The 23,056-nt window shown below is 37.6% G+C and overlaps 1 protein-coding gene across 1 annotated transcript in view; it reads right to left on the minus strand.

Annotated features, from left to right (window-relative positions):
* Positions 1-404: 404 nt before the first annotated feature.
* The window catches only part of dhx33 (DEAH (Asp-Glu-Ala-His) box polypeptide 33), a 34,786-nt gene continuing 12,134 nt past the window's right edge, over positions 405-23,056 (minus strand). The window contains exons 3-12 of the mRNA XM_061963127.2: positions 21,056-21,283; positions 20,803-20,973; positions 16,383-16,568; positions 16,179-16,290; positions 11,041-11,200; positions 9,473-9,561; positions 9,274-9,401; positions 8,883-9,086; positions 8,727-8,813; positions 405-4,686 (exon numbers count right to left, since the gene is read on the minus strand). Coding sequence (XP_061819111.1) covers positions 4,378-4,686; positions 8,727-8,813; positions 8,883-9,086; positions 9,274-9,401; positions 9,473-9,561; positions 11,041-11,200; positions 16,179-16,290; positions 16,383-16,568; positions 20,803-20,973; positions 21,056-21,283 — 1,674 coding nt within the window. The 3' untranslated portion in view covers positions 405-4,377. The remainder of the gene's footprint in view (positions 4,687-8,726; positions 8,814-8,882; positions 9,087-9,273; positions 9,402-9,472; positions 9,562-11,040; positions 11,201-16,178; positions 16,291-16,382; positions 16,569-20,802; positions 20,974-21,055; positions 21,284-23,056) is intronic.

Genomic DNA, 23,056 nt, shown 5'->3' on the forward strand with positions numbered 1-23,056 from the left:
ATCCTAGGAGCTATGTTGTCCGGGAGCTTTATTCCCCCTGGTAGGGTCTCCCAAGACAAACTGGTCTTAGGTGAGGGATCAGCGGCTCGAAGACCTCCATGAAAAATAAAAACGAAGGACCCAGATTTCCCTCGCCCGGACGCGGGTCACAGGGGCCCCCCTCTGGAGCCAGGCCCGGAGATGGGGCACGATGGCGAGCGCCTGGTGGCCGGGCCTGTCAGCACAGCCCGAAGAGGCAACGTGGGTCCCCCCTCCGATGGGCTCACAACCCATAGCAGGGGCCATAGAGGTCGGGTGCAATGTGAGCTGGGCGGTAGCCGAAGGCAGGGCACTTGTCGGTCCGATCCTCGGCTACATAAGCTAGCTCTTGGGACGTGGAACGTCACCTCGCTGGGGGGGAAGGAGCCTGAGCTAGTGCGCGAGGTGGAGAAGTTCCGGCGAGATATAGTCGGACTCACTTCGACGCACAGTAAGGGCTCTGGAACCAGTTCTCTCGAGAGGGGCTGGACTCTCCTCCACTCTGGCGTTGCCAGTAGTGAGAGGCGACGGGCTGGGGTGGCAAACTGGGGAGGCAACAAGAACGTTGCCTCCCCGGCTCAGAGCCTGCACGTTGGAGTTCAACCCGGTGAACGAGAGGGTATCTTCCCTCTGCCTTCGAGTGGGGGGATGGGTCCTGACTGTTGTTTGCGCTTACGCGCCAAACAGCAGCTCAGAGTACCCACGCTTTTTGGATTCACTCGAGGGAGTACTTGAGAGTGCTCCCTCGGGTGATTCCCTCTTTCTACTGGGGCACTTCAACGCTCATATTGGCAACGACAATGAAACCTGGAGAGGCGTGATTGGGAAGAGTGGCCGGCTGTATCTGAACCCGAGTGGTGTTTTGTTATTGGACTTTTGTGCTCATCACAGATTGTCCATAACAAACACCATGTTCAAACATAAGAAGTCATATAGATATACAGGTATGTCTCTTCAACAAGAAGTTTGGCAAATAAGACACCATCATTAGAAAATGGAAGAATTACAAATGAAAGTCAATGTAAGATTTTACCTGGTGAGATCCTTCTGATGAAGGTCAAGTACACAGGATGAGCTTATATGTTGTCATATTAAGAAGACACCAGTCTGAAGTATACCACCTGAATGACTCCCATCCAAATATGAGCTCTTGGGCATAAACATGACTCAAGAATATTATTAATCCAGCAACATCATCTGTTCTGTCAAAAATCGTTTTCACCATGAATGGCAGGTTATTGTGATAGTATATATCACCCATCCCTACTGGCCAGATGTGGCCTGTGGGCCTTGAATCTGACACCTGTGGTCTAAATGCCTTCAATTAACATTACAGTCATAACAGGAAACTAACAATTTTGCTTGTCAACCATTTCGAATTATTCAGTAATTGCTGTGTAATTCTAATACAATAACAACAAGTTGTAAGCAAAAAAATCTTGCAAGTGCAAACATTTTGCATCAAAGAGTTTGTGTACAGACAATATATATTTGAAAGTTTTTTTCCACCAGAACCTCCCCTGTTTTCAGATGTGTGGAAGTTGGTTTACACTGCTACCATCTGTGCAACATTTCCTTGTTTGCAAGTTGCCTGCTAGCTTTTTCATGCAATACTGTCCTTATGTGTTTGGGCCATCTCATGCTTAGTAAAGATGACTAGTACTTTCTTGCTCGTCCACTTTCAGCCATTTAGATGTATTCAGTCTCTGTTGTGTAATTCTAAAACAGTGCCAAAAAGTAACACATCACGCAATATAAACCAATCAGAAACAACGTAAGGCGGGTCTTGGCGTCTCTCTTTCACATCAGCTGTACGTTGTTTCTGATCGATTTAATTTGTGTGGTGTCTTCCGTGGTTGGTTAAATGTAGGCACACCTCAAATACCCACACGCAGATTGCATTACACGCACGCACTTCTGAATGCGCGCAAACTAGTTGTATTACACGCTCACAAATCTGGATGTGCACTCTCAAATCGTACATGGCATACGTGTCGCAAAAGTCACGTGTAAAAAGACAGGGCTGGACTACAGGCAGGCCAGTGTAGTACCCGCATTCTTTTACTACGAAGCCACGCTGTTGTAACGGTGCAGAATGTGGCTTGGCATTGTCTTGCTGAAATAAGCAGGGGCGTCAATGAAAAAGACGTTGCTTGGATGGCAACATATATTGCTCCAAAACCTGTATGTTCCTTACAGCATTATTGTACGCATTTTTGACAAACTGTATGTTGTGAACTAATAAACAATATTAATGTAGTACATATTTATTTTGACATATGTTGTGATGTATCAAACATTGCTGTAAATGTTGTGATGTATTAAACATCATTACTGTAATGTGTATTTATTTTTGAAATTCGTTGTGATGTATTAAACACCATTACAGTAAATGTGATGGTAAACATTAAAGTAATGTAAAATCATTTCACATTTTTTGGGATGTATTAAATGTTGTAATGTGATAAGCATAATTTCTGTAATGTACATTTATTTTTTTACATATGTTGCGATGTATTAAACATTACTGTAAATGTTGTGATGTATTAAACATTACTGACTCCGGCTTCCTCCCACCTCCAAAGACATGCACCTGGGGATAGGTTGATTGGCAACACTAACATTGGCCCTAGTGTGTGAATGTGAGTGTGAATGTTGTCTATCTGTGTTGGCCCTGCGATGAGGTGGTGACTTGTCCAGAGTGTACACTGCCTTCCGCCCGAATGCAGCTGAGATAGGCTCCAGCGACCCCCCGCAACCCCGAAAGGGACAAGCGGTAGAAAAAGGATGGATGGATGGATGTATTGTACATTTATTTTTGAATTTTGACATGGTGTGATGTATTACACAACTTTTTCATTACCAAAGACTTTAAAAATGGGACCCATTACCTCCCTGCTTGGCACTCAGCATCAAGGGTTGGAATTGGGGGTTAAATCACCAAAATGATTCCCAGGCGTGGCCACCGCTGCTGCCCCCTGCTCCCCTCACCTCCCTGGGGGTGATCAAGGGTGATGGGTCAAATGCAGAGAATAATTTCGCCACACCTGGTGTGTGTGTGACAATCATTGGCACTTTAACTTGAACTTAAATTACTGTAGATAACATTTACGTCATTGTAAATGTACTTTACTGTAAATGTTGTCATCATTACTGTAATGTACATTTATTTTTTACATATGGTAGCGTGTATCGAATTGCATTATGTCCTTGCATTTTGACATGTTGGCTCAGTAAAGAAAATTCTCAGTTACTGTGCAAAGTACAATTTGTTGGATTTGAAAAAAAACTAATTCATATGCAACACTTTAATGAAAGACAAGCCAATCATATTTGGTTTTCATATGTAAGAAAAAAGGTGGTTACATACTGTACTGCACAATCCTGAGTCGTGTACAAAAGATGCTTCCGTATCTTCCATAGTCTGTGATTTATAGTTTACAAAGTGCGAAAGACCTGAGTAGTCACATCATTACTGATAGTCGACATGCATTGCATACACGTGTTCATAAACAGTAAATGAAGGCAATATCAAAACGTAGATAATGCATGCATGTTTCTCACTGTATAGAAAAGTGTAAACTGATATAGATTATTATAACACAATAGATAATTAGAAAAGGATCATGTCTGCTTGACATGCAGTACTCATAAAACTTATGATATTGGAATAGATTCAACATTTCAGGATGAAGTTAATAAATAAAACCTTTACAGAGGACCTTGATTTGACCTTCACTAAATGTTGAATGTTTCACTACAACAGTAATATTGACAAAGGTGTACGGTCAACACATGTTAGTTATTATTTAAGCATTCTCCTCATCATAGTTCACAACAATTATTCAATACAACCGTCCCAGCTGTCAAACAGGAAGTTGTCAGAGGGAAGGGGCCACTGAAATTAGAGTGTAATCAGCAGAGAAGAGTGACATAAATACATTCTTTATGATTTTATGTAAAAAAAAAGAAGTAGTGAAACATGGAACAAAAGTTGAAAGATTGTATGAAATTTAACTTCATCCTGGTATGTCAACTAAAACCTAATAAAATACCATCAATTATAATGAGTTTGTGAACGTCCATGGTCTTACAAAACCTTTGAATGCTTTGAAATAATCCACATTATTTGGGAGCTTGACAACTTTTTGTCAAAAGTAATTTTAAGGTTGATGGCAAAAAATAAAAATATTTGTTTCAGTCAGACGACAAACAATGCAATAACTGCTAAATATTATTATTTAGCAAGATGAAATTTGAATCGCGTTACTGTGACACGTAAAAGCGGGAGGTAGTGTAGTCTATTACTATCATATCTCATTGACATGCAGATACCTGACATACTACAATCTCAGGTGCTCAGCTTTTGCTGGGATGCAGTTTCCGGCCAAAGTACTGGGGGGCTGCATGCAGCAGCCAATCAGCATCGACAAGACATAAGTCTCTCATGTAGCAGCGTGAGGTGTGCAGCAGTTCATTGAACACCACGTATGCTGGCTTAGCCTGAAAAAGGACAGAAGAAGGGTGGATGGCTACTGGTTGGCGAGTGTCCAGTGCTAAATAACTGCCATCAGGCTGAAGCTCTGCAGCGTTGATGAACATCCCATGAGCAATGCACTGTCGGATCTTTCCTGTGTCGGCACCGCATGACTCCAACTTTAAATTCAGCTGAAGAACAAGAAAATAACAGATTACAGCGGCTGTGACAGAAACATGTGCACTGTAATAATAGAATGCTGACTTTTCTTCTGACTTTCTTATTGTAATTGGAAAGTCAAGAACTTGTAATTATCCAAAATAAGTAGACAAACAATAAATAATAATAAAATATAAAATGGACTCTGTTTCTTTGCTAACAAAACTTGCACTTAAATATGAACATCTTGAAGTGCAGTTTTTTTCGACAGTTGTAAAAACTGAGTTGGATGTTTTGTTTACCTTTTTTTGTTGCCATCACTTTTCAACAAATTGTGAATACTGATACTGGCCCGTCCGTGTTGATGGGCTCATCTTGGTCACTCGGACGACAAAATATTCTCGAGACATTTAGCTTTAAAATAATCTTTTCCCTTCTATTTTTGTTACTTTGCGGTGCTTCTCACTGGCGAGACACAGCCTGCGTGTGTAGTGGTTGCTGACAAACACATGGTGGGCAAACAAGAGTATTCTAGCAAATAGTTACATGGAAATTCTGCGAATCACCTGTGGAAATGCATCCAACATGTATTTAAAAAAAGTTATTATAGAGTTGCTAAGATAGTCCATCATAAAGTAAAAACAATGGGTCATACTATGATATTTATCTACATTTAAAACACTTTATTGTGGTCTACATAACATGTAATGGTGGTTCTTTGGTCAAAATCTTGCATAGATTATGTTTTATAGACCATCTTCAAGCCGCTTTATGATCCACTCTTCAGAATGCGCTGTTTTGTGGCCAGCCTTAAATTACGTGCTGAAGTCCTCCTCCAGGCCAAGCTTCCTTCAACTACATTTCAGCAACGCTGAGGTTTTTAGCGCTTCTATATGGAGTCTACTGACAGATATAAGTAAGAACTATACACTATTTTGTATTCTAAATGGCAACAGCGGAGGATGCATGTGCATGTACGAGCCAGCCTGAATGAACCAGGACAAAAGGACGGATACAAATAAGGAAACCTTTGACTATACCTTTGGACTACAACAGAAAAAAAATTGCTGAATCACGCAATATGAAGAAGCTGAAGTAGCTAAACCAAACCACGTCAGTAAAGTTTCAAATTCCAAACGACTCGTTTGGAGCAAGTTTAAAAGAAGACACGATTGGGTATAAATATTAGGGCTGCGAATCTTTGGGTGTCCCACGATTCGATTCAATATCGATTCTTGGGGTCACGATTCGATTATAAATCTTTTTTTTTTTTTCAATTCAACGCAATTCTTGATTCAAAAACGATATTTTTCCGATTCAAAACGATTCTCTATTCATTCAATACATAGGATTTCAGCAGGCTCTACCTCAGTCTGCTGACATGCAAGCAGAGTAGTAGATTTTTGTAAAAAGCTTTTAAAATTGTAAAGGACAATGTTTTATCAACTGATTGCAATAATGTACATTTGTTTCAACTATTAAATGAACCAAAAATATGACTTATTTTATCTTTGTGAAAATATTGGACACAGTGTGTTGTCAAGCTTATGAGATGCGATGCAAGTGTAAGCCACTGTGACACTATCGTTCTTTTTTATTTTTTTTATTTATTTATTTTTTATAAATGTCTAATAATAATGTCAATGAGGGATCTTTAATCACTGCTATGTTGAAATTGTAACTAATATTGATACTGTTGTTGATAATATTCATTTTTGTTTCACTACTTTTGGATTGTTCCGTGTTATGTTTGTGTCTCCTCTCAATTGCTCTGTTTATTGCTGAGTGTTGCTGGGCCGGGTTTGGTTTTGGAATTGGATTGCATTGTTATGGTATTGCTGCGTATTGTTTTGTTGGATTGATTAATTTAAATAAAAAAAATAAAACAATAAAAAAAAATAAAAAAATGTTTTTTTTTAAAAATCGATTTTTGAAAAATTAGACTCGATATTGAATCGCACAATGTGAGAATCGCGATTTGAATTCGAATCGATTTTTTCCCACACCCCTAATAAATATCTCTGCCATGTCTTCATGGTTTGATTTCACATATTCGGGACTTATTGGGATCCCAAATACACAAGAACAAGTATCAACAAGTAAGAAAAGTTGTTTTTTCATCATATGACCCCTTTAAAACTAAATACAACACAGAAAGGTTGCTGTTGAGTTAACAGTGTTTCCCTTTAGACAGTTTGCAGTGAGCACTCATAAACAAAACATTTTGTCATGAACTGGCAGCTCTGCAGCTGCCTGCCTGCTTTTTGTTGCAGTGCCTGGTTTCTGGGTCACGGGGCGAGGCCAACTGCGCGCACACCTGTTTTTTACTTCTCACTACTTAAGCTCTCCACACATCCTTAGTTATTTTTCCTCACTTCTCTGCTCTTTGTTATTCTTTTTTTTATGCGTTGGTGTCCTATTTCAGCTAAAGCCGATCCTGACAATATTTATTATAATTTATTATTCTCCATACTTACATATGAACAAGTTTCTTTGGGAAACTTCCACATATAATACATTGTGTGTTATATTGCTGCAATGTTTATCATCAATAATTACTCCCAACTAGCTTTATTTTATTATATTGTACTGTATATATAAAATAACATTTTAAGTCTAATGATTATTTGATTGTTTATTAGGCTTTCTTCTAGACATAAAAGTTTGTCAGTATCAAGATATAGTATGTTGTTATTATGGAATATGCAGCCTACAAGAGATTTGTTTATCTAGAACAAAGATTAGCATTTTGGCTCATTTACACCAAATCAAACCCACTTTGAGCCACAAAACCAATTTGAGCTCTAAATGAAAGGCAACGTTATATATACGATTTCCTTTAACGTGACTCAAATGGTAGAACGGCCGTTCAGAAACTTGAAGGTTCCTGGTACGAATACAGCTTCTGCCATCCCAGTCACTGCCGTTGTGTCCTTGAACAAAACACTTCACCCACCTTGCTAGTTCCACTCACACTGGGGTATAAATGTGAATTAATGTTTAGTGGTGGTCATAGTCGCAAATTGGCAGCCACGTTTTTGTTTACCCCAGTGCAGCTGTAGCTTAATATGTAATTTACCACCATCAATGCGGGAATGTGGACTGAATGAATGATGGATTCTCAGTGTCACATGCTTTAAGTCACTAGAAAAAAAGCGCTATATAAATCTAATCATTATTATTATTATTGTCACGTTTCTGACTTGTTGTTTTGTTTATCTAACTGCTTTCTTTGTAGTTCCTTCCATGATTCCCAGAGTGACGAGCCACACATGTTGCCACCTTGCAATTTATGCATGTTTCTTAAAGTCCAGCTGTAGAAATTGTTTTATTCTGATCCATTGTGAGGCCACTAAGGATATAACGATATTAAAATGTAATATCATGGTTATCGTGACCAAAATTATTACAATTATTATTTTGCCGCTATAAATAGTTTGTGTTAGCACTTACAATAACAATATCACTAATACTTGGGTAATATTCCAGTCACAAAATGTAAATTGAGTATTGTTAGCGCTTTTGGAGTGGTAATCGGATTTTATGGGCGGAGCTTCCATTGGCTCTGCTGTAAGCTGATTTTTATTTACGTTTATTTAATATTTAGAATGCATTTAAAAAAATATTCATTGTCATGTCTTTCATAATGATTGTGAACAATAGGCAAAATTCCCAATAAAAGTGTAGTTCCCCTTTAAGAGTGTATGAGCCACTCCATCACATTCACATATTGTTTATATATTCTCCTCTAAACCTTTCAAACACTATTACAGCTGCACTTAAATGTAAATAAACAGTAAATAGTGAACATTTGCAAGCTAGCAATTAGAAACGTAACAGGAAGTGACAGTATGTTCTGAAACCTGTGGATGTTTAAGGATTAGATTAAGATCTGCATCTTCCTACTCCTTTTTTTCTAAGTTGAATTGTGAAAGTGAAAACATGTGATGTAGCATCAGCATGAATACAAAATGCTCATGTGACAGTACAATAGAAAATAACAACCTGGTAACAGTTTTGTATTGATCCTTCAAAAGAATATCATGTTTCATATACAGATGTGCAAATGTACCTTAAGGCAGATTTCTCTGAGTTGAGCTCGGACCTCTTTCACCAGACTCATGTTCCTGCTATTGACAAAGTTTTCTCGACACCACTCCTTGAAAAGCACAGCATATTATAGAATGACGTCTGATAGCTATTATACAATTTTTAATTTCTTTCTCACTTTATTTCCATTGACTTTTTGGAACGCTCTGTAGATATTGAGGAGCGTCATGTGATCTCCTTCGCTGGACATGAACTTCTTGCGAATGGCGAGAACTTCTTCTCGCCGTGCTGGAGGGTTGTAGAGCACGGTGTCTACCGATAGCAGAGACACCATGCTTAACATTTCCTCAGAGCACGAGTAGTTGGAGGACAGCAGGATTGTCTACAAAGCGGGAACACGGACCGTTGGGTCAGGTTGGAGCCAACATTCATGACACTTGTCCAGATCCAAATTAGCTCATTGTAACTTTAACTTGTACTATTTTTTGTCATCTACAAATATATTTACAATCATTGATAAATAAACACTTGATCATTTATCAAACTGAGTATGTATGAATATGTACAACCTTGGCATATCTTGGCTCCAGAGGGAATCGTGACATCTTCTTTCCCAAACCAGTGAGGACAACGTGTTCATGGTTTCTTTCCACAGCCCCCAGCAGCTCTAAATGCTCCACAGCTGAGCGCAAGGCCTCTGCAACACAGCAGCCAAATGGCAACTTAGCACAGAGCACGCTCTACACTGCATCATCTGCTGCTTCCTACCTGCAGAGGGCTTTGACATGAAGTCAAAATTCATGACATCTTGAATCCCTAAAGCCATGAGCTGTAGCATAACACTGGCTAAGTTACACCTACAAAACAGCAGAATGAGAACGTTAAAGACATGACTTGAGATGCTTCAATTGATCGTATCGACCAATTACCATGAAAAAAGTATGTGATCAGTCAAAGCCGATCACAAAAAACAATCACTTGCGGCTGATAATTGATTTGTTTTTGACACAAGCGGCTAGCAGCTAACTGTCTTCTGTATGTTCATATTTATCACCTCCACTGTAGCAAATAAACTATGTTTATTACAAATTGTCTCTCCACCTTACATTTACGTTTTGCCCATGCCTCTTGGCCGTCTTATGTATTTGATTTGTCTTCAGACATTATCAGGCCAGCTGGAGGTGAAACTGTTTTTTCAACGCTATTACTCTCTGCCATCTCTGCATTTTTGACCAGCTTTCCCTCTTCATTGTACATGTTGGATCTATTGGGACGGGAAGATGTCAGAATGGACAGAACATGATTTTGAAGTCCTATTCAGTCTTTTGGAAAAGTCAATGGTGCGCATTACTATTACCATATTACAAAATACAAGTGATGCGTTCATGGGAGTGCTGGACATGGGAAAATCTACCAACCCTGTTACAGTCATAAAACTATTGCATATTAGTTGTAAGTGTTATTATTGTGTTGTTTTAATCTAATTGTTCTTAAAAGTGCTGTTTAGAACATGCTCACAGTAACATTTTTCAAAGCAAAAAAATATATCTTTTTGTCCTGTCCAGCCACTCAAGCAAATCATATTGTTGATGTAGATGCCCATATCTGCTGTAAAGACTTACTTTACAAAAGAGAATTGTGGGATACTTTTCTTAAATTAAACATTAATGTTTGGAGCAGCTGGACCGGAGTAGGAGGGGATAGAAAGAAGACAAAAAAGGAAGACAGAAAATAAATTGCCTGGACAAAAGGGGATAAGACAAAGAGACAACAACAGCAACAACAGCAAATATGATATGTACAAATATGATACAAAATGTGATAGCAGAGAAGCAGTTGGTGAAGTAAATATTACTAACACAGAAATTACAATAAACATTATTGTACTACAAATGGAGAAATAAAAAATAGAAATGGCACTATTGATAATGAATAATAATAATAATTACCTCTTATCAACAATACAATTGTTTTGAATGCAACAGCACAAATATGTAACGATAACTTGAATTACAAAAGAAAGCAGATAAATGGAGGGACAGAAAGAGAAGCGAATTGTATTAACCTTGTAGATTGTTATAGTATTAATAGGTTAAGCTTTGTCATTGTGCCGTGTTTTACCCAGTTTCCCCTAGGGGAACAACGATAATATATGGTTGATGAAATGTGAATGTATGCATAAGTATATGTATGCATATGTGATTGTATATGTACAGTTTGTGTAGATGTATGTTTGTACAGTGAATGTGCATGTGTATGTATGTACCATGAGTGTGTATGTATATTTAGTTATTGTGATTGGGACATCCCCATTTTATTTAGAAAAACACTCTTACCTCTGAATTTCAGGCACAGTCATAGGGATAAACTTGTCGAACTCCTGCTCAGTGTAGAGACGGTAGCAAAATCCAGACTCCTTCCTGCCAGAACGACCTGCTCGCTGCCATGCCTGCGCTTTCGAAACTTGCTGAACTGCCAGAACCTCCAAGCCACTGTCTTAAAAGCACATAAAACAATGCAACTTACAGAATTGTGAGATTAAAAAAGGTAAATTGAACACTTGTCACAGTGTTATTACATTGTCTGGTTATTGTATGTGTTATTTTATAATGTGTGACAAATATTACTGGAGATACAAGTAACTTGTCTGCAGGGATGTGTAAAAAGAACCAATATTTATTGGTACCGGTCTTAATTAAGTCAGTACGGGAGGACTGTTAAGAATCTTGACGAATAAGGCTGAGCTATACAGCAAAAAAAAGATCATGATTAATTTTTTCATATCATCCGATCTTGATTTATTCAACCCATCTATCCATTTTCTACCGCTTGTCCCTCTCGGAGTCGCGGGGGTGCTGGAGCCTATCCCAGCTGCACTCGGGCGGAAAGTGGAGTACACCCAGGACAAGTCACCGATTTATATAACAATTTGTATTATTGTTTCAACCTCCCAGTTTTAAAACATCTGACTAAAAACTAAAACAATTAGAAATTTGTTTGAATACCGGTACATATTTTACTCAATAGTAAAACAAATGTATACAAATAGGAAATAATACACTGACCTAGTATACAGTTCAGATTGTTTGTGAAGTCATACTAGACTCAAAATAAACTCATTGTTCTGTGGGAGTAAATAAAGACGTCTTAAAATGTAAAGATTAGCATTTTTAACTTATGATGCTACAAATGCTGTTATCATGGCTACTTGCAAATGTGTATCATCTTTATTAACAATACAGACAGTTTCAGCTGCAATACAAGTCTACTAGTAGCAGCTAAACTGCTAATGCTACATGTGCTGTTAGCTAATTTGGCCCACATATTCAAATTTTTCTTTGCTGTGAGATGTCATTATGTTGACACGCAGGTGTATAAAGGTGCGGCCAATATATGTACAAAATAAAATGTGTCCAAAAATTTGGTTGGTGTGGCTTATACAGTAAACAGGTGCACTTTATTAGGCTGACCATATTCTGAAATCCCAAAAAGAGGACACATATATGCGTGCCAAGGCAGGCAGCACGCCAAGGCCTGACTAGGTGAAAATTTGCCAATGATACTTAAACTTGCTTTATAAATAATATATTTATTTAAATAAAGCATTTTTTCTCCTCTGTTGACAGCAGTGTTGGCGCTAGGAATTTTCAAAATGGGGTCCCAGGGACCCCATCAAGTCATAAAAATGGGGTCCCACTTTTTTGTTAGCGTTTTGAAAAAAAATGATAAATGTATGCATTGTCCTGTTATATCTCACATTCTATATTGTGTTTTGGAAAAAGGTTGTCATAAACGTTACTTAATTCATTAAAAAAAAAAGAAAAAAAAAGAAAAAAAATTTGTATACATATGTAAATGTATTCAGTTATACACATTCATTCACTTTCTTCTTTCCTTCATGGATCTAAACTTTACCGCTGCTGGTAGTTTTTTCTATATGTTTTTATTTAATAAGTTGTAGGTGTATTTATTTCAGTATAAAAGTGTAAAAAGTGTTTTGCTTGAGTCATGAAATGATGATAATGGTGTGCCAGGGCATACATACATTTTATATTTAACGCTTACATCTCTGGAGTCTACAACTTCAGATCTATCCCTCATTTCAAAATGTTTTAGTTTTTTTTATGTTGTTTTTTTGTTTGTTTGTTTTCCGCCCTTTTTTGTCAAACAAAACTTTGTTTTTAATGGCAAACACACAAAGTATGCTAATTGTTCCACCAAAAATATTTTTCAAAGTGGAATATTTGATGTGAAGTAATGGGAACCTTGGATAGGTCAATAATTCATAACAACATTGATTTTGATTCAATATCATATTTTGAGCAATGACAGTTTGAAAGAAAAAAAAACAGCTTTGTTTTATTAGTCAACATTGCAACCTTTTCTAAATTACATTTCACCTTTAAGCTTTTTTATTTCACTTTTGTTATGTTTATTTTAATAGTATTTTTTAGGATGTGCCGTGGGCCTTTAAAATATTAGCTGTGGGCCGCAAATGGCCTCCGGGGCACACTTTTGACACCCCTGCTATAGATAATAAAAAATTAAATCTGATAAATCTATGGATAAAAAGCAGAGCCTGGCGACGCATGCACGTTTATCATAACTCTCTCGCTCTCTCTGTCTCTGCCCCTCCCTCACGAATGCTGCTGCATGCGCACAACTTCACAATTTGTTTTGTTTTCAACCCCTTCTTAACCCTGAACGTACATTGAAAATACACGCAACCCTAACTCAAAATGCCGGACATTTGAGGCATTTAAGAAACTCCGCCCGGACAGCTCCGCAAAAGAGGACATGTCCGGGGAAAAGAGGACGTATGGTCAGTCTAACTTTATAGCCCGTGAAGCAAAATTCCCACCAAAGCGTATCCAATAGGTATTATCTAGACAAGACGAGAGTGTTTTTAGATGTAGATTATTATCATCATAGGTCCATTTTAAGATAGTTTATCAAATTAGTTGTTAGAAGCAACCCTAGAAATCTGTGGCACTGCATTTCTTTTTGGGAGATAGACACCCAACAATTTATGTTTTGTCCATGTGAGGGCAGCAAAAACAAGCAGTAAACACTAAATGCAATATTTATTTTGTCTGCTTCTATGGCAGCTTCATGCTTCTTAAGAACTGTGCCAAGAGAGATCACCAGATGTACCACAGAACATTTCCAATCTTACTTAACTTATCAGAAAATGGCTTTGTATTCATGGCGCAGTGGAAGAGTGGCCGTGCGCGACCCGAGGGTCCCTGGTTCAATCCCCACCTAGTACCAACCTCGTCATGTCCGTTGTGTCCTGAGCAAGACACTTCACCCTTGCTCCTGATGGGTGCTGGTTAGCGCCTTGCATGGCAGCTCCCTCCATCAGTGTGTGAATGTGTGTGTGAATGGGTAAATGTGGAAGTAGTGTCAAAGCGCTTTGAGTACCTTGAAGGTAGAAAAGCGCTATACAAGTACAACCCATTTATCATTTATTTATTTATTACTGTTTGTCTAACTATGTCAGTTATATACAGTTGCAGACGTAACAATTAACATGACAATTTATTGTTAACATGTACATCCACCTCTCTTGGCTCAATGAGCTTGGGAAACTCTGGCTTAAAGGGGAACTGCACTTTTTTGGAAGTTTGCCTATTGTTCTCAATTAATATGAAAGACATGATGACGGATTTATTTATTTATTTATTTTGCATTCTAACTTGTAAATAAATGCAATCAAAAGTTTGCTTATCATAGAGCCTATTGGAGCTGCTCTATTCTGCTCGTAAAGCCTTTAAAAAACATCTCCACCAACACCTCCAATAAGGTTTCATATACTGTACATGCTGTAAGTATATATGCAATGTAGTAATCGGCACATTTTTAATAACATTTAATATTTACGTATTTTGATCATTTAAGCATAATTAATCTAAAAAATGCTTCACAAATTTCGCATTTTTATTTTTTTACAACATCACTGATTAGTACTCACTGCAGACTTTATGAGAGACAACACACATAATAAAACGTCACTTACTGTGCAAGGTCAAGGTTGAATGCCAACTTCGAGAATATTATATATTCCTGTTTGGATGAAAAATTACTCATAATGCTCGAACCAAGCGTCTTTTCATGTCATTCTTGCCATTTTCAGGTCTAAATTGGCTGTCAAAGTCTACCGACTTGTCATCCTGATCCTTCTACTAACTAGGTGAAAGGCATGATTTATGATCTAGAATTAAAATTTGACGAGCAAAGAAACAAGAAAGCAGCTGAACATTGGCACGCAAGCTCGTGATCACAGCGCCTCTATCAATACTTTGTTTGCGTTAGCGCAAACTTATAATAACATATCACTAATACTTGGTTAATTTTCAAGTCAGGACATGTAAATGTAGTATTGTTGGTGTTTTTTGGATGTTTTTTTTATTGGGTTTCATGGGCGGAATAGAGGACCTCCCATTGGCTCCACTGTAAGCTGACTTTTATTCACATTTATTTACGGGTTAGAAAGCTTTTTTTTTTTTAAGTACATCCGTCATCATGTCTTTCAGAGTGATTGTGAACAATAGGCAAAATTCCCTCAAAAGTGCAGTTCCCCTTTAACAAATGTACAATATACAACAAACTATGTCCCATATCATGGGTTCCCAAACTACGGGCCGCAGGCCGGATACGGCCCCCGAGCGTCCAAAACCCGGCCCGCGGGAAGTCCCAAGTAAAAAAAAAAAAATACTGTATATATATATTTATATTTTTTTATTATCATTTTTTAAAATCTGTCCTTTCTAATCCATTTTCTACCGCTTGTTACTCTCGCGGTTTCCTAGCTGCTCAGGCAAATCATATTGTCCAAAAATGCATTTTTCTATCGATAACGTGACATCATCGCGCTTGCGCCGCGGAAAGTGCGAGCTCTTTCATTCAATTAGTGAGTGAGGAGTATATATATATATATATATATATATATATATATAGTTGTGTTGTTTTTACATATTTCCTACAATAACAGTGGCCTGAAAGCTTAAATAAATTTAAAGTAAGATAGCTTGGTTTACGTTGCCCCCAAGTAATATTCTATACTTTAAATTCACATGAAACATTAAGAAGGAGAAGATCCACATTGTTGAACAAGATGATGATAATAATAATACTAATACATTGTATTTTTAAAGTGCTTTTCAATACACTCAAAGACACTGATTTAAATAAGTTTAACAGGTTCGCATATCTTGAGCTACTCTGGAGTGAATGTAGAATATTTTATACAAAATATAGTATGAGAAAAAGTGAATACTAAATTATCAAGTTGCCCACTTAAATTTTTCTGTATGTGGACTTTGAAGGAAACAAGTTGGACAGCCTTGCCTTAAATGGTGTCATGTGCTTTGTTTCTATAGCATGAAGAGTAGGTGTTAAGCATGTTATAGACGTCCTAATGCTAAAATTAAATACTACTTTGAAGTATGAATATGCCGTGTTCTTATCTTACCAGGATTGAAACGTTTGGCCTTTACCATCCCTGTGTCGATGACATATTTGACCCCGGATATTGTAACGGAGGTCTCTGCTATGTTAGTTGACAAGATAACCTTCCTGCAACCCTGGAAAATAAAGAATGACAAGCACATTGCATACGTTGTAAAATCAGACACAAATTTGAAACTTGTATTGTTCTTTTGACCAATGCTTTCACCTTTGGAGCGTCCCGAAAGACTCTGAGCTGCTGGGTGGGAGGTAAGGATGCGTACAAAGGGACAACTAGCATAGATCCACAATTGTCTGGCAGATGCTTGGCAATGTCTCGACATGTCCTTGCTAGAGCTTCAATCTCCTCCTGACCCGTCATGAAGACCAAGATATCATGTGAGGGAGGAGCTTCCTGTGCAAAGACAAGCAGTCTCATCAGCATCAACTTCAAACCAAAGATGAGCCATGAAACAAAACAATAGGAATGACCAAAACGTCCCAATTAAAATATAGCAAGCGGAAAAAATAATGTATTCTGTTTTGCTGTAATATAATACACATTATACATTATATATTTTCGGTGATAATAATCGATACAGATTTGCATTGTCGGACATTATCAATACCGTACACAACTTAGATGATCTAAAACATTTCTATACTGTATGATCTATGCATCATATTCTAATTAAAAAGTGTCAATTTGCAGCATATTTTACTTCGGTTAGATGACGCTATTGTCTAACTTGCATAACTAATTAAGGGAATGTCCCCCTGCCACCAAACTAATCACATTATTGTAGTGTTTAGTATTAAGGTGTGAATAAAGAAGATTGTCAAACTGGTGTATGGAATTATCAATCAATAATGGTGGTGCTTTTGTACAAATAATATATTGTAAGTAACGTAGTAGTAATGAAAATGTACAAGTAATATATATCAAGTAATGCAGTAGTAGTGATAATGTACAAGTAATGTATTGTGAGTAGCGTAGTAGTAGTGATTTGGTAAAAATAATATTGTAAGTAATGTCGTAATAGTAGTGACATTGTACGAATAATATATTGTGAGCAAAGTAGTAATAGTGATATTGTACAAGTAATGTTTTGTAAGTAATACAGTAGTAGTGATATGGTATAAGTAATATTGTAAATAATGTAGTAGAATATATATTGCACAAGCAATATATTTTAAGTAATGTAGTAATAGTGCTATTGTATGAGTAATATATTAACAGTAATGTAGTAGTAGTACTATTGTACAGTAATATATTGCAAGTAATGTAGTAGTAGCGATATTGTACAAATAATATATTGAAAGTAATGTAGTTGTAGTGATATTGTGCAAGTAATGTATTGTAAGACATGTAGTAGTAGTGATATTGTACTATAAACATATTGGCAGTAATGTAGTAGTAGTAGTGATATTGTACAAGTAACATTGTAAGTAATGTAGTAGAAGAGATATTGTACAATACTGTAAGTTATGCACTAGAAGAGATATTGTACAAGCAATATATGAATGGGGGACCAAATGTCTTTTTGTGGTTTTCCCGCCATTTCCGAGCCCTAAATGGCTGTCAAAGTGTACCAACTTGAAGGATTACCTCCTAAGACGTCTCCTGTCCAGGTGAGATGCATGATTTATGATCTACAATAAACTTTCAGGGAGCAAGGAAGCGAGAATGCCAATAGTTCCACAGACTGGATGAAAATCTATCAGAACTGCGAGTACAGTTAGTCAGACCATTAATTACATTGTTGTCTGACTCAGCAGCCCTACACATGAACCTGTACATGAGATAACATAATGTGGCAGAGCAGGTGGGGACCCCAATACTGACAAACATTTGGCTAGCACTGCAGCACCTTGAAGCTCTAAGAAGGGCTAAAAATGACCAAATCATCTGCGTACATAAGGCTACTGATGACTAATTCACCAATCCTACAACCACTACAAGACGCATTTAACATCAGAGACAAATTATTCATACAAACATTAAAAAGGAACGGTGACAAAATTCCACCTTGGCGCACACCATTGCTCACATGGAAAGAATCTGATAACATATTAATTCCGCCATCTTACTCTCATTGTCTGATGAAAATACCAAGGGACACCACTTTTAGACAATTTAAAAAATATCTTTTCATGATTAACTCTATCAAATGCTTTCTAAGCATCAATAAAGCATATAAACATTGTGGAATTATGTCTGTTATATTTATCTACGGTAAAATCTCCTTTAGTGCAAAAATACATAAGTCAGTGCCATGCTTCCATTTAAAACCAAATTGGTTGTCAGTGTTTAAAATGTAATTCTCCAGTCTCCTCAGTACAAATGACTCTTAACACTATGGACAAGACACTTGCCAGGGCTATTGGCCTATAATTATCTGAGCTGTTTAGCTTTCGCACTTTATCTTTGATCACAGGTACTAGCACAACAGTTAACATAGCATCGGGTAACACTCCATGGACAAGAAAACCTGTATAGCACATAGCCAACAGAGGGTAAATATTCTTACTAGCATGTTTAATATGTTCAGCTGCAATGTTATCCAGACCACAGGCCTTATCATTTCTCAACTTCATTATTGCTTCATGTATTTCAGTCAAAGTGACAGTTACATCATCATTAAACTCCACTTTATCCACTGCAAGCATTTTAACAGCTCACTATATTGTTTCTGCAACAACTGTACTATTTCCTCAGACCCAGTCACACCTTCAATATTCAATGGTAGAGATGTTGTGCAATTATTAATATTTATTATTCCTTTCCAGAAGTCATTGCAATTTTTTTTTTTGCAGCTTTCTTGCCAGTGAATCTGACCTCATAGTGTTTTCATTTCATTTAATATAGCGAAGTGCATGTTTAAATCTAGCATTGGTGCATTTTTTGTTCTCAAAAAAAGGGGCCATGTCTGGTTTTGCCTGTCTCAGCCCATTTTATGAAAAGCAATTCAGGCCTCTGCATGGAGCTCATCTACATGATCCTTACAACCTGGCTTAATATTGCACACTTTTGTCCTACATTTATATGGGGCCTGCTCAAGGTACTGAGACCCTTAACAATGGCTTCATAAAGGGAGCATAATTCCTTACGGTGTTGGGCATTCTTATAGTTCACATCCTGACATGATAAGGCATCTTTTGGGACCTTAACACTGCCCAGCAAAGCATCAGAATGTTTCGCATATTTATTTAGATCTTTCTGAGTCAATTTAGACCAATCTATGTTCCCCACCTCAATGCCACAGGCAGCAACACAGGTAAATTGTCTGTGTTTAATACCATGCGAGAAGGAATATGGTCTGACGTAGCCAGATCATAATCAATTTTCATCATCTCAATTGAGTCATGTGCAGCCCCTGTACAAAGGCAGTGGTCTAGTCAGGAAGTCAAGTGCCAAGCCTCGCTGATGTAAGAATAACTATCATTTGGCAACAGTACCTTACTAGATAAAATCAATCCACTATCTGAACAAAACTGAATTAAGTCGTTACCAAATAAAGAGTTATGTCAGTTATGTCAGCATTCATGTCACCGACAACATAAATGCAGGGAGAAGGGTTGTCATGTATAAAAGACAATACAAAAGCCAATCTACTGTATATATATTCAGAATTATTACCTTTTTATCATCACAACGCAGCTCAATCACAATAGCCCAGTCAACTCCCAATCTTATAATCAATCAATCAATCAATGTTTATTTATATAGCCCTAAATCACAAGTGTCTCAAAGGTATATTAACCAACTGGTCATATTTCCTATTCCACATTGTAGCGACCGTCTCTGGAATCCTCCCCCGGACGACTTTAGTACTCAGGTCAGTCGTTGATTATCCTGCACCATGAAAGTCAGTATGTATAACATTTAGTCTTTCCAGGTCTTGCTTAGCCTGGAACCTCTCCTGGACGCACAAAATGTCACAACTGTCCATCAATTTGTCCACCACAACTTGGCGTGATTTATCAGTTTCACTGACACGCGGCCCTCGCACATTGTAAGACACGACACAGATGTTCATAAAAAGTTATAAGTTCCTATCAATAATTTTGCAAATGTATAAATAAGTGCTTTAAGTGCATTATGCTTTTGTAAGGTACTTTTTTGAAACCTTTATTTTGAATGTGGCGCACTATTATTGTGCTATCACTATTATTGCTAAGGGGGGAATTGTGCTGTGCTGTTGTTCTCAAATTGTCGAGTAAAGCGGCGCCTGGAGCCTATCCCAGCTGCATTCGGGCGGAAGGCGTGGTACACCCTGGACAAGTCGCCACCGCATCGCAGGGCCAACACAGACAGAGACAATTCACACTCACATTCACACACTGGGGCTAATTTAGTGTTGCCAATCAACCTATCCCCAGGTGCATGTCTTTGGAGGTAGGAGGAAGCCGGACTACCCGGAGGGAACCCACGCAGTCACAGGGAGAAGACAAATAAAAGTGTATATACTTCTAAATGGTTATTTGCATTATAATTATGTATTATTATTCCATTAGTGCTCAATTTGGTCACAAAATAATGCTAACAATAATATACGGTAGTTTATCGGCAATAATTTGTGGGACAATAAATCATCCAGCTACCTACCTGGTGTATATGTTATCTACCTGGTGTATATGGTATCTACCTGGTGTATCTGGAACACAGAGACGAGAGCAGCTTGGAGATAGTCGGATTGAGGCCGCTTGGTGTAATAGATTTGAATGGGATGTTGTCTGCCTTCCAAGTACAGTACAGGTGACCTGTTGAAGTATTCAGAGAACAGGTCCACATCCATTGTAGCTGACATCACAATGACCTGAGCAGATTGAAGCACAAACATTTTGAGACAAATTTAAGCTAAATGAAATCCAATGAGAAACACGTTTGTTTTTTATTACCTTCAGAGGAATCTTATTAAGTTCTTTGCGCCTGCGCTGAGCTGTTTTAACCACTCCAAACAGCACATCTGTGTGCACGGTGCGCTCATGAGCTTCATCTAGGATTACTACTGTGTAGTGCAGCAGTAAGGGGTCACTAATGGCCTCACGTAGAAGCATACCATCGGTCATAAACTTCAACTTGGTCTCAGAGGAGGTGACATCCTCAAAACGCACGGAGTACCCCACCTGAAAAAATATAATGGATAATATCAGCAAACAGATATGACCGTGGCTTGTCACACTAAAAAAGTTATGGGCGGTTTTGATAAAACTTCCAGGAAATGCCAGAAATTGGATTCGATTTTGATCTGCATCTTTTCTACTATATGACCTTAGGTTTACGATAAAAGCTTCAACTTCTGGGTGTGTATGCGAGCAATCCTGCGGACAAACACACAGAAAGTCCAACACTACAAATAAGAGACAGGTACTACTGCAATAAATCAACAAAAGTCATGAAACGCTGATGATTTTAGTTTAAATAAAGTTTGCATAAGATTGTGTCCAAAAGTCTGTATTATTTCTGAATCACTTGTTTTGTAGTAACTTGCTAGTACTGAAATATGTGAAAACAGAAGAGAATTTGGGTTTCCAAAGGTATTTTATGTAATCAGAGCACTTTTTTGTTGGATCGTTCTGTCTGATATTTGTTAACTTTATTTCATGGATCCTGCCAAAAATATTTTGTTTAACAGAAATCCTGTATGGGAAAAAATGCATCAATAATTGTAATAATCGCAAAAATAAATGGTAATCGAATTGAGAGGTGCCTAAGAGGGCACACCCCTTTAAAGTACTGGTCGAGTGGAAAAACAAGTTGCCTCTATATTGAAGCTATTACCATATATTACTGCTGTATAACACCGAAAGACTTACAAAGTTTGCGATTAAATAGATATGATCAAAGAAGTATCTATCTCACAGAGATTCCTGAGCCATTTTGAGAGATAATGAGCTAGCCTGTCACGTGATCGCGTGACCTAAAGAGAGGAACCGCAGATCCTTTCCCCACCAACAACAATGCAAATCATGCAGACTTTGTGAGATCCAATAACGATTACTTTGGGAAACATTTTAATCCAGAAACTTATATTGTTCATAATGTGGAAGTAGTGTCAAAGCGCTTTGAGTACCTTGAAGGTAGAAAAGCGCTATACAAGTACAACCCATTTATCATTTATTTATCCTGAATATAAGGAGGATGAGCTACAAGTTTTAGAAGCTCTACTAAACAGATCCAGCTTTAGTGAAACACTAAGCATCATGTAGCAGTATTGCTAAGTGCTAAACAAGAAATACAAACTACAAACATAATAAAACAATAGCTTACTGTAAGATGTCTGCTCTCACTTCGATGACAACTGACAAGATGTTCATATCTTCCCGTTTAGATGAAACATTAATCATGATGCACACGAAGGGTTAATAAGGAAAAATCTCCCTTTAGACACTATCTTTGGATGTGTCTGTTTGTCTCCATCTCCAGGTATAAATTGAATGTCACAGAAGAACAACTTTTAGATGTATGGATAAATCCTCCAATGTATCCAGATAAGAGGCATGATTTATAATCCAGAATAATTTGACGAGTTGAGACGCGATGATGCGGGAGTAGCAGGACATCGATGCCAGCTTACAGCTAAGCAGCAGAGGGCTACTTAGCTGTGTGTTATGAATCCGCGCGCTAAAAAATAGTTTGTCTGCGTTAGCGCTTATAATAACAACATTGCTAATATTTGGTTAATATTCAAGTCACAATATCAATTCAATATAGAGTATTGTTGGGGGGTCTTGGATGGTTATTTAGAGGGTTTTGTGGGCGGAATAGAGAGTCCCCATTGACAGACTATTTATGTATTTATTTATTCACGACTTGGAATGCATAAAAAAAGAAAAAGATAAGTTAATGTCTTATATAGGGTTGTAAATGATAGACAGCACGTTTCTCTAAGTTTTGCA

Source organism: Nerophis lumbriciformis, linkage group LG09 (genome assembly GCF_033978685.3).
Source record: "Nerophis lumbriciformis linkage group LG09, RoL_Nlum_v2.1, whole genome shotgun sequence".
NCBI classification, from domain to species: Eukaryota; Metazoa; Chordata; class Actinopteri; order Syngnathiformes; family Syngnathidae; genus Nerophis; species Nerophis lumbriciformis.